This window comes from Pelodiscus sinensis, chromosome 3 (genome assembly GCF_049634645.1).
Source record: "Pelodiscus sinensis isolate JC-2024 chromosome 3, ASM4963464v1, whole genome shotgun sequence".
In the NCBI taxonomy this organism is placed as follows: Eukaryota; Metazoa; Chordata; order Testudines; family Trionychidae; genus Pelodiscus; species Pelodiscus sinensis.
Genome location: NC_134713.1, coordinates 190,425,676 through 190,437,752, shown reverse-complemented (window position 1 = coordinate 190,437,752; position 12,077 = coordinate 190,425,676). Strand labels below are relative to the sequence as shown.

The 12,077-nt window shown below is 45.6% G+C and overlaps 1 protein-coding gene across 9 annotated transcripts in view; it reads right to left on the bottom strand.

Annotated features, from left to right (window-relative positions):
• PAK5 (p21 (RAC1) activated kinase 5) overlaps window positions 1-12,077 on the bottom strand; it is a 229,998-nt gene that overhangs the window by 17,521 nt on the left and 200,400 nt on the right. For all 9 annotated transcript variants that reach the window (XM_075925680.1, XM_075925678.1, XM_075925681.1 and 6 more), the window contains 2 exons: window positions 7,008-7,499; window positions 5,638-5,771 (listed from right to left, as the gene is read on the bottom strand). In XM_075925680.1, the coding sequence (XP_075781795.1) occupies window positions 5,638-5,771; window positions 7,008-7,499 (626 nt within the window). The remainder of the gene's footprint in view (window positions 1-5,637; window positions 5,772-7,007; window positions 7,500-12,077) is intronic.

Below are 12,077 nucleotides of genomic sequence, written 5' to 3'. Positions count from 1 at the left end.
TGTCCAAATCCTCTCTCTTGACTTGCATAACAAAAGTAAAATTTGATCTTTTGTTTGTTTGTTTGTTTGCAGCTTTTAGCTCTGCAGGATCAACACAGAGAAGAAAGTCAACCGGGTTGCCTTCTTTCCTGGGAGCTCTCAACTTCTCCTACGTCTGCTACATCTGTGCAAATCCATTTACACCAAGAAGGCTGCACGAGGTGTCACTGCAAGCATGCTGGAGGGCATGAACGGCACAAGTGTAAATGAGGCCACATCTTTACTTATCGCACTGGAGATTGATTTTCTGGTGTTCGATTTAGCGGGTCTAGTGAAGATGGGGTGGGCAATAATTTTTGAATGGGGGCCACTTGAAAATTTTTTGAAGTGATCATGGGCCGCCCTGGAAGAGGTGGAAGGGGCGGAGCCTTTAAATAGCAGGAGTTGAAAGGGCTCGCACCTCCCTTGCAGCTCCCAGGCATCATGTTAGCTGGAGGCGGGAGCTGCGAGCCCTTTCAATTCCTGCTATTTAAAGGGTTTGCAGCTCCCGGCCTCGCTGCTAGTGTGTTGCCTGGGAGCTGGGGACATGCAACCCTTTTCAATTGCTTCTATTTAAAGGGTTTGCACCTGCCAGGTGGCTGCCAGGCAACAGCCCCAGTGAAGGCGCAAGCCTTTTACATAGAAGCAATTGGAAGGGTTTGCTGCTCCGGCCCCATGCTAGCCTGTTGCCTGGGAGCCTGGGATATGCCAGCCCTTTCAACTGCTTCTATTTAAAGGGTTCCCACCTTCCCAGGCAATGCATTGAATGGCTTTTGCCTACCCCTGAGTTAAGACCCACTAAATCGAACGCTGAGGGTGACTCCAGTTGGCACTGGTACTGCTAACAGTTGCGAGGAGTGAGAGAAGCCCATGGGAGAGTTTGCTCCCATCAATCTCTCTCTGTGAAGCTCAGCTTAAGGTAAGCTGATTCCAGCTATGTGTTTTATGTAGCTGGAGTTGCATACCTTAACCCGATCTTCCAAGTACAGTGTAGACCTGGCCTGAAGTCCTAATTTGATCAACAGGCTTTTTGTTAGTGGTGATTATGTGTGAGAAGGACGTAGTTTTACTCTTAGATCACGCACTGAGTTAGCAGGGCTGGGAGTCGCCTTAATTTTAAATAGAGTAAATGTTACCTGCCAATCACTGACAGATAACAAATGGAGAACACTAAGGTGTCACTTTGGTAGTCACTTACCAGAGCAGAACTGCAGGCCTTTAAAAAATGGAGCAAGTATATTTTTTGGAAGCTTGAGTATGAGGAAAAGTTTTGAAAATGAAGTAGGTATGTGGCGTTGAACACACACAATGTACAGTCAATGTAATGTTTTTAGTGAGTCAGTTTCCTGCTCTGACAAAACTGAAGTTCTTCCATTTACAGACAGCCCACGACTTGTCAGGAAGGAGCAATCACTACTGAGATGGAATCATGAAAGAGAATGAGGAAGGGAAACAACACTTAGGGCTCGTCTAGACTATATCCCTATTTCGAAAGCGGGATGTAAATGAGCCCGATCGAAAGTGCAAATGAAGCGCATATTTAAATATCCCACGCTTCATTTGCATATTTGCATCCGATCGCAGTTTCGAAAAAGGTTATTTTGAAAGTGAAACTGCAGTCTAGATGTGGTTCTTTCGAAAAAAGCCCACCCGTTCTCATAAGATCCTGTACTCCTCATTTTTTCAGGAGTGCGGGATCTTTCAGAAAAGGGTTTTTTTTTCCAAAGAACCGCGTCTAAACTGCAGTTTCACTTTCGAAATACCCTTTTTCGAAACTGTGATCAGATGCAAATATGCAAATGAAGCACAGGATATTTAAATCCACGCTTCATTTGCACTTTTGATTGGGCTCATTTAGTCTAGTCGAGCCCTTAGATTTCAGAGCAAATATGTGGATTCACATTCTGTGGGCAATCATTTAGGATTACTTCGTTTGCTCTTCTGTCCATTACAAACAAACATTTAAAAATGATATTTCAGGAAGCATCTCATAAATTATATGAGAGGACATAGTTATCCAGTCATCATTTACAAAAAAATATTCATGGAAAATGAAGCCCGTCACATTGCTGTACCATGGTTATCACAAGGAAATTGAAGAGAGTTAATGAGCTGTAAGCCTTTCTATCGTGTGCTCTATCACCTTAGCCTTCATCCATAGAACTTCCTGTAGCGGTCATTGAGTGAGAGATACAGAAACATTCCATATTTCAGTTGTGACTTACCACTTGACTTGCATTCTAGATGAGCCAGTAAAGGACATTATTCCTGTCTTGCTGGCCAGTTTCCTGTATTACATTAATATAAAAAATGCCCACCAAAGAGACTTTTGCTTCCACTCTACTATGTAAAAGTTACAAAATTTCAGTAACATTGTTGAGGGGAGGTCATAAAAAGTTAGAAAAGTTTCAGGAATGACGTCAGAACTTAAGAATGGCCATACTGGATCAGACCAAAGGTCCATCTAGCCTAGTATCCTGTCTTCTGACAATGGCCAATGCCAGTGAACAGAAAAAAAGGTAATCAAGTGATCCCTCTCCTGTCACCCATTCCCAGCCTCTGACAAACAGAGGCTAGGGACACCATTCCTACCAATTCTGGCTAATAAGTATTGATGGACCTAACCTCCATGAATTTATCTAGTTTTTTTCTGAACCCTACTAAAGTCCTGGTCTTCACTACATACTCTGGCAAGGAGTTCCACAAGTTGACTGTGTGCTGCATGAAGAAAAACTTCCATTTGTTTGTTTAAAACCTGCTACCTATTCATTTCATTTGGTGACCCCTAGTTCTTATGTTATGGGAACAAGTAAATCACTTTTCCCTATTCACTTTCTCCACACTTGTTTAAAGATGTTATTTTTAAACACTTCTGGTTGCAAAAAACTATGAGATCTCTTAAGTAGCAGTTTTCTATAAACATCTGTTTGCTGTTAAATTCCTGTCAAAGATATTTGGCAGAGTGATTCAGGCGTGCGGGTAGAGGGGGGGAAAGGGCGGCAGTGTAATTAACAAATGCTTTACAATGATTTTTTTTGCGTGTCAGTTTATGCAGCACTTAAAAGATAAGTATGAATTTTACTTTAGTAGTGATCCGAGCATGATGCTATGTTGTTAGATAACGTTTGTGACTGAATTACTATTTGTTACTAAACCAGGAGTCTTCTTATTCATGCCTGGTTAAATTTCCTCCATGCAGACGTGCTAGTTGTGTGCTTTTGATTCAAGGAGAAAGGCATTTTACTCATTACATGTAAAACCCTTTTTTCTTGCCTACCTCCTTCCTGAATGTTGGGAAAAAGATGGGTGGTAAACGAAGGGCATGTGTTACACAAAATCTAATCTCTCCAGATGGCAAGATGGAAGACAGACAAAGTCAGGAACTCCCTGTAACCTTTGGTACCCAATGAATTGCATTGATTAGGGATATGTTTTCTTTTTTACTGAAATAAGCATACCTGTACAATCCCTAATGCTGGTGCAGTTACACTGGTCTGAAGGTTCTTACAGCAATATATCTTATTTCCATTTGTGTGTGGGAAAAGCTATACCAGCATATATATACACAGGAGCATCCCGAGGCCGGCTGCAGCAGCTGGCGCCCTAGGCAGGGTGGCACAATCGGCGCCCCTACCTGCACGGTCATCAATGGCTGTGACATCATCACGGGGCGCCCCGGCACCCTGTGACATCATCATCGGGCACCTGGGCCAGTGGCACCCTTTGCAGCTGCCTAGCTCGCCTAGGCTCACGGGCTACCCCTGTTTATACAGTGGGGAATATTGTGGCACCTTAGCTATACTAGCATGATTAACATGGTACAGGTTGGACTCCCCTGGTCTGGTACCCTCAGGACCGGAAGGGTCCCAAACCAAGGAGTTTACCGAACCAGGGAGGTCAAGGCTTCCCTCCCCAGCCAGCTGCCCTGCTCCCAGGTGCCAATCCCAGCCATTGGGCTCTGCTCCTAGCCCCAACTGGGGCTACACTCCCACCTTGCTGCTGCTGGCCTGACCAGGGCTGCGCTCCTGACCCTGGATGGCCGGGGTGCTTTGGTTCAGCAATGTCTGTCACCCTGCTGTACCAGAAAGTCCCAGATTCCAGAGGTTCAACCCATACAACTTTTGTGTTTAGGCAAGGCCCTAAGTTGCTGCAGTGGGCGGTGAAAGAATTCCCAACACGAAGGGACCTATGTTGCCATTGGTTTAGTTTTCTCTTAACAGGCAACTGCCTGCAACCAAGTTTCCTGTATCTTCCTCAGATACGGCGAGTAATAAATACTAGAGAGAGGATTCTGGGCCGGATGGAACACTGCTCTGATCCCATTGCTCTTTCTCCACCATAGCTGAATTAACAGAGTTATAGTCTATATCTGATGGGCCAAAATGTGGCTGCACCAACTGAGGTGCATTGTGGGTCAGAGGGCTCAGGAAACCCCTTTCCTCCCAGGGCTCTCATGAAGAATGGGAGCCCTAAAGCAGCAGCCTGCCATGCAGAGCGAAGGGGAACAGGACATCTGTGTTGATGGAAATGTAGAGCAAGTGTGAGGGAACATGGCTGTGAGGATAGGGGAGGAAGGCCGGGCCAGGAAGGCGCTCATTGTCACCTTTGGCAATAATGGAACAGTGACTGCCAATCGTGTGCACTTGTCCAGCATCTCTGGAGGCATTTTGCTTACTGTGACACCACACAGACATCATGGCTCCTGTCAACACCATTCAGATGTAAGTCTGACACTATCTCCCCTTCCTGACATAGCACTGGCTCTGGGGTGACCGTCTGGCCCCATGTAAGTCCGGGGAAGTGTTATCATGAGCTCCAAGGCAGCTAGAAGTGGCAATTTAGCCCTAAAGTTTTGAATTGGATGGGGGCAAGAAAAAACAGGAGGAAGGGGGACCAGGCTGGATTTCACTCTACCAGAATGTGTACATGGACATTCTCTCCATCACCTTTGTGTTGAGACCTGAGTTAGGATTTCCATATTTCCCTAGTGAGCAACCCCTCAGTCTTACCACCGCACTGTAAGGTATGGGGTTCCCTGCACTGGGTTGAGTGTTTAAGCTACACAGTTTTTGTATGAGACACCCAGGACCCCAAACTCAGATTTTAGCAATAAAAAAGGACTCTCTCTTCATTCTTAAAGAGAAATGATCAGTATAAAGGGTAGAACAATGGACCTGTTGCAAATTGAATAAAGCTGGGTATTTTCAGGCGTTTTAACTGGCTTCACGAATCATCTGACAGAGATTTTTTTTTTGGTTAAGATTAAATGCACAGTAAAGTTCTCAGAATTTTTGCCTTTTGTTATGAGTATTTATTCCATTACAGACTTGCCTGCTTTTAGACAGATGCTGATAATACCAAACCATGTTTAAATCACTCAACAATTTGCATCGAGGCACCAAGAGCTGACGGTGGGACAAAGCAGGCATGGACTGCACTTAGTCCCACTTTTGCTAACATTTCCCCCCTTCTGTAAACTGGCAGTGGCAGTAAACATGGGCAGGACCACAGCCAGATATTTCTTCTTGCCCTAGTAGAAGACAAGGTTTTATCACACCTCTGAAAGAATGGGTGCATTCAACACTAAAACAGTGTACAGATGATGCAAACCAAACATACCTCGTATGAGTCACGATGTCTGTCAAAGCACCACCTTCCAGAAACTCCATAACAACCCACAGTTCATCGCCCACGAGATAACTATTGTACATGTCAACCACGTTTTCATGGTGGTAATCCCTCATTATTACAACCTAAGCAAAAGAGGAAACACTCCTGTAACTCATGCAAACATTCGACACTTAACCATTTTTCTTTTACCTTGGCATTGAAGAAATGTTTTGCGGTAACACCCTGGCTAAACCCACATCCCTAATGACACCCGCCAACTATAGTTACACGTCAAAAACAGTCATTTCTGAAAGACAAAGTGCTATTTTTAAATTACATTGGGTGGGTAACAACTTTCTTTTGGATATAAAACCAGGAATGGTTATTACATTTGTTTTTGTCTGTTGCTTCTCTTTTTAGCACAGCAGAGATTGCATCAAGTTTGTCAAGCAAAGCCTTCTCTCTGGTGCCACTAAATTCAATATGCAGAAAATTAAAAACCCAAGCACTCTAATAATATACAGCTCAATTGTGACCCGGCAAAAGCAGCAGTAGGGGCCATAAGGCATTCGTTCCCTACTACCCACATCTCAGGCAAGAGGGCCAACAGGCTCACTGATGAGGGTGGGAAGAGGGCAAAGAGGACAGTTGCCCCGGATCCCGGTGATTCAAAGGAGTTTGGGGCTCCCAGCTGCTGCTACTGTGGCAATAGGGGCCCCTGGTCCTTGAAATTGACTCCAGAAGACCACTCCAAGTGTTCCATGCGGCTGTGAGGGCTGACTAGCCACAGCCCTGCCCTTTCTGCTTGAGGTCCTGACCCTTCCAGGCTCACAGAGCCAGGCCCCTCCCCATTTTGCCCAGGGACCTGCAGAGGCTGCCGGTTCCCCTGAGGGCCGATCCATTATATCGTTACTTGTGCCGCTGAGCAGACATGGCACAATAAGGCAGAGAATGGGCAAAACTGGGAGTGCCAAGGAACACGTGCTGAGAAAGGAACGGATCTGACCTCCTTTCCCAGAGCAGTAGGGAACTGGGAGACTGTATCTCATAGCATGTCCAAGTTCAGGGCAACATTGCTGGGCTCCCAGCAAAGCTATGACTGAGCCGGAAGGAGAGGCAGAATATCAAAGACAATGACATTTTACATTTGATTACAAAAGTGACAACTATTTTACTTGGCGCTCAGTTTGTGACCTGCTTACAGGAAGGGAACCTCCTCAACATGGAAACTGCAACTCAGGGAGTTACAACAGAACGCACCCTCCCTACTTGAGGTGGACGAAGACTTATCTACTGGGCACCTGGGCGGGAGGGTGGTTTCTGTTTTGCTCCTCTGATCAGTCATCTGCCAAATGGTTCCCTCATCCAACATGGCTTACCTCATTGAAGAGCAGCTCTCTTCTCTGTTGTTTCCTGAGATCCATTTTCTTCACTGCGACTTGCTTTCCGGTGTGCTTCTCAGAGGCAATGCAAACGATCCCGGTGGAGCCTTCTCCTATTTTGATAAAGTTGTCCAAGTATTCCCGAGGGTCGCCGGGGCTGACGACGAGTTGGAGAGCAGCTCTGAACTGTTCATGTGACACCCTGGAAGGCTGCTGATCTGAGGACGAACCCCAGCTAGGTGGGGGATAAGCACTTGATGTGACACTTGGGGAACTTGGGTAAGAAGCCGTGGAAATGTAATGGGAGCTTGGCTGGAGGGCAGGCTGGTGATAATGAGAAGCTTTGTGATAGATGGAAGGATACTGGAAGCTACTACCTGAACAGCTAACTTTGCTTTGACTTTGAGGTAGCTTTGTCGGGCCTCTGGGATAGGTATCAGATCCAGACAGTGGTGGGCTAACTACCATCTGTGCTCGATCATAATCCACCTGCAAAAAATGAAAACAAGGCAAAGTTAAAGTGTTGTATTCAGCCTTGATCAATGGCTGAAAATAACTTCAGGTATTATGACCATTCTAAACCTTATGTTATCAATGAGTCATAGAATACTAGAACTGGAAGACGAAGAATACTAGAACTGGTCTGAGGTAAACAGGATGAAGTTTAATAAGGACAAACGCAAAGTACTCCACGTAGGTACGAACAATCTGTGTCACACATACAGAATGGGAAGCAACTGTCAGGAAGGAGTCCTGCAGAAAGGAATCTAGGGGTCATAGTGGACCGCACGCTAAATATGAGTTGACACTGTTGCAGAAAAAGCAAACATGATTCTGGGATACATTAACAAGAATGTTGTAAGCGAGACAGGAGAAGTCATTTTTCTGCTCTACTCTGCACTGAATAGGCCTCACTTGGAGTATTGTGTCCAGTTCTGGGCACCACATTTCAAGAAAGATGTGGAGAAATTGGAGACAGTCCAGAGAAGAGCAACAAAAATGATTAAAGACCTAGAAAACATGAGCTATGAGGGAAAGCTTAAGGAATTGGGCTTGTTTAGTTTGGAAAGGAGAAGACTGAGAGGGGACGTGATAGCGGTTTTCAGGTATCTAAAAGGGTGTCACAGGAAGGAGGGGGGAAATTGTTCTCCTTGGTCTCTGAAGTTAGGACAAGAAGCAATGGGCTTAAATTGCAGCAAGGGAGGTTTAGGCTGGACATTAGGAAAAACTTTGTAACTGTCAGGGTGATTAAACATTGGAATAAATTGCCCAAGGAGGTTGTGGAATCTCCATCACTGGAGATATTTAAGAGCAGGTTAGACAGACATCTGTCAGGGATGATCTAGATGGTGCTTGGTCCTGCCATGCGGGCAGGGGACTGGACTTGATATCTCTCTATGATTCTATGGAAGGGACCTTGAGGGATCATCAAGTCCAATCTTCTGCACTCACAGCAGGACCAAGCACCGTCTAGATCATTCTTGACAGGTGTTTGACTAACCTGCTCTTAAATAATATTTCCAATGATGGAGATTCCACAACCTTCCTGGGCAATTTTTTCCAGTGCTTAACCACCATGACCGTTAGAAAGTTTTTCCTAATGTTCAACCTAAACATCCATCACTGCAATTTAAGCCCATGATTCCTCTGATATCAGAGCCACACTGCCATTCATACTGCCATGCCAACAACAACATGTCTGTGTAACAAGCGATTAAGAGTTGAAGTAAGGAGACGCACAGGGGAAGCCATTTGCAGTGCACAACTTATTTTTTAAGTCCTGCAAAACCCAGGAGCCATGCTACACACTCTTGACCACTATCTCCTGGTACTTAGACTATTAACTCTTCATGCATATAGAGACACAGGCTGCATCCTAGAATGAAACTAGGACTGGCTGGGAATTGGAATTTTTTTCCCATTCCAACGGTCTGGGTGGAAGATTCTCTTAGCATTGGTTATGTTCTAAAGCCATGTGACATGGTGACGGCCATTCTTGAAGAGAGTTGGGGCTGGCAGCATAGACAGACGTATTCTGATTGGGTAGATCCCCATCACATGCAGATTGGACAATCCCATTTCTTCCACTGACAGCCCATCTTTCACCCCCTCTAGTTAACCTGCTCTTTCCTACTGATGGTGAAGCAGGCACTGCTCTGTATAAATACAGCATTGCTCAGGAAGTCCTAGCAGTGCTGAATAAGACATTTAAGCTCAAATGACAGTAGTGTGTTCATTACTAATGCTTAACTTACAGGAGTCGCAAACCATTATGCTTCAGGGGCTTTCTTACTATTCTCCACACTGGGGTTGTGCTTATTGTTCTTCCCAACAACGTGAGCATATACTGGGCAAATGCTATATTAGATTAAAAAAACATAAGCAGAAACCATGTAAGTTCAAACTAAGATTTTGCCCCGGGGTGAAGGAGAGGATTGATTATGTGAGCCTGTAACATGGGTGTTCGGTCTTCATAGTTTTCAAAGTGGGCTTCCTTCAAGCAAGACATAATGAGCAGCAAGGATTCTCATTTAATGTATCATTTCTTAAATGATTTTCCAGGATGACAAACTACTTAGCTGCAGTTTCACACAGCCCCTAGTTTTCCTTTGAAATCAGGGACAATCTGGGAAGAAATTATCTCAATGGGAGACTTAAAAAAACCCAAAACACCCCAACTGCAAGCATTATTCCTTTGATGGAAAAACAACTAATAACACATGTCCTGTTTCTACTTAAATGTTCCTTTGCTTTAAAGTTTTCCCAAGCTTCTGCTATGTAAATGAACTTTTTACATTCTCAGACAAGATGGTTGCTTATCCATGTCTCTATTCAAGCCCAAAAGGCACAGGCAAAAATGCATCTAAGCAATTTTTGGAACTGAATCTTAGCTTGCAACAGAACAAAAATAGCCCATGACAATGTGTGTAACATCTCTCAGAAGAGTAGGGGGTACTTAGACATAGGCTCATAGTGTAGCACAATTACAAATAATTATACCTATGAATTCATTTAATCAATCAATTCCTCTGGCAGTGCACAGAGGTGGACAGGGCATAAAACTCTACACAGCTCTCAGTTGCTACTATTACTGCTGGCTGTCAGCCAGGAGTCCCCTGATCCATGTTAGTTAAGTGCACATTAATCTGAATTTGGCAGCGTAATCAAGGACCCAACTGAACTGTGAAATTGAATTCTGCAGTGGAACATCATTTGACCATTTTATGCTAAGACTGAAAAAAAAATCTGCCGCAGCATCAATTTATCACTGTAGCCTGCTGCACAGAGAGAAGGCGTTTGCAGCTGAAATCTACTCAGTGGGGGAGGGGGGAAACCCCTCAAATTAAAAAATTATATCAGTGTTTTGCAACATTATGTGTAGAACACTTGCCCATCTTTTCATTTCACACACAACTTTGTATGGGAGGGCTTGCATGCTCTCAAAGGGCTGCTTAAAACTGTCCTTTTTGAATTGTGAAACTGGATCCTTCTTTAAACATGGCTCTTTTGACTCACTGCAGCACATAATAAGTCGCATGCACAAAAACACCAGACAGCATCTTACTTAAAGTAACAATTTCCCAATAGAAAATTTTTATACAAAGTAAGGATACAAATAATTATAGGAATGGATTCATTTGATCGACCGTGTTTACTATACACTGCAAAAGGGCCATTAGGAACTCTGCTATTACCAATCTAGTTAATGCGTAAAATGCCTAGGTACTCCAGTGTTTGGGGCACTTTACACATTTAGATCAATGGTTACACATAAGTGAATTTTATTAAATTTAAACTTAGGGATGGTATTTATGTTCAGAATTTTAAAATGAAAATGATCAAGTTCAGAAAGACTTCTGCAAAGCATGGTGTACTTGCTAATATATTTTAAGCTCTTGAAAGCTAGAATTCGATAACACAGCTTACAATGAAACTCAGTACTATTCATTTCTTGAATACAATGAAATATAACAAAAATACATAGGAAAAAAGCCATTAAATCACCTGACTTTTCATTATTAGCTATGTTGTAATTCTTGGCATCACTGCAAAATCAAATACAGGCAGTCCCCGGGTTACGTACAAGATAGGGACTGTAGGTTTGTTCTTAAGTTGAATCTGTATGTAAGTCGGAACTGGCGTCCAGATTCAGACACTGCTGAAACTGACCGCCAGTTCTGACTTACATAGAGAATCAACTTAAGAACCCCAGGCGTCCCCAAGTCAGCTGCTGCTGAAACTGATCAGCAGCTGATTCCAGGAAGCCCGGGGCAGAGCAACTCTGCCTCGGGCTTCCTGTAGTCAGCGCTGGTCAGTTTCAGCAGAAGCTGACTTGGGGACGCCTGGGGCAGAGCAGCTGGGGTGCTACTGGACCAACCCAGCAGCACCCCATCTGCTCTGCCCCAGACGTCCTGATTCAGCCGCTGCTGAAACTCACCAGCAGCGGCTGAATCAGGACCTGGGGCAGAGCAGCTGGGGTGCTGCCGGGTTGGTCCAGTAGTGCCCACGGGCGCTGCAGGACCAATCGGCAGCGCCCCAGCTGCTCTGCCCCAGAGTCCAAAACAAAAGCCTGGTCTGCAGGGGGGGGGGGCACACTAGCTGCGCCCCCCCCCAGCAGACCAGGGACACGGGGAGCAGAGCCGCAGCGGCAGCGGGGTGCCGCGCCTCTGAGGCTTTGCTCTGGCAAAGCCTCAGAGGCGAGGGACCCCGCCACGGCTGCGGCTTCAGTCTGGGTGCCTGTGGTCTGCTGGGGACGGCCCCCAGCAGACCACAGGCACCCTGACTGAAGCCACAGCCGCGGGGGTCCCGCGCCTCTGAGGCTTTGCCAGAGCAAAGCCTCAGAGGCGCGGGGAACCGCCGCTGCTGCCGCTCCAGTCTGGGTGCCTGCGGTCCCCAGCAGACCACAGGCACCCTGACTGAAGCCGCAGCCGCGGGGGGGTCCCGCGCCTCTGAGGCTTTGCCAGAGCAAAGCCTCAGAAGCGCGGGAACCTGCCCGCTGCTGCCGCTTGGGTCCCGGTGCCTGTGGTCTGCTGGGGACGGTCCCCAGCAGACCACAGGCACCGGCAC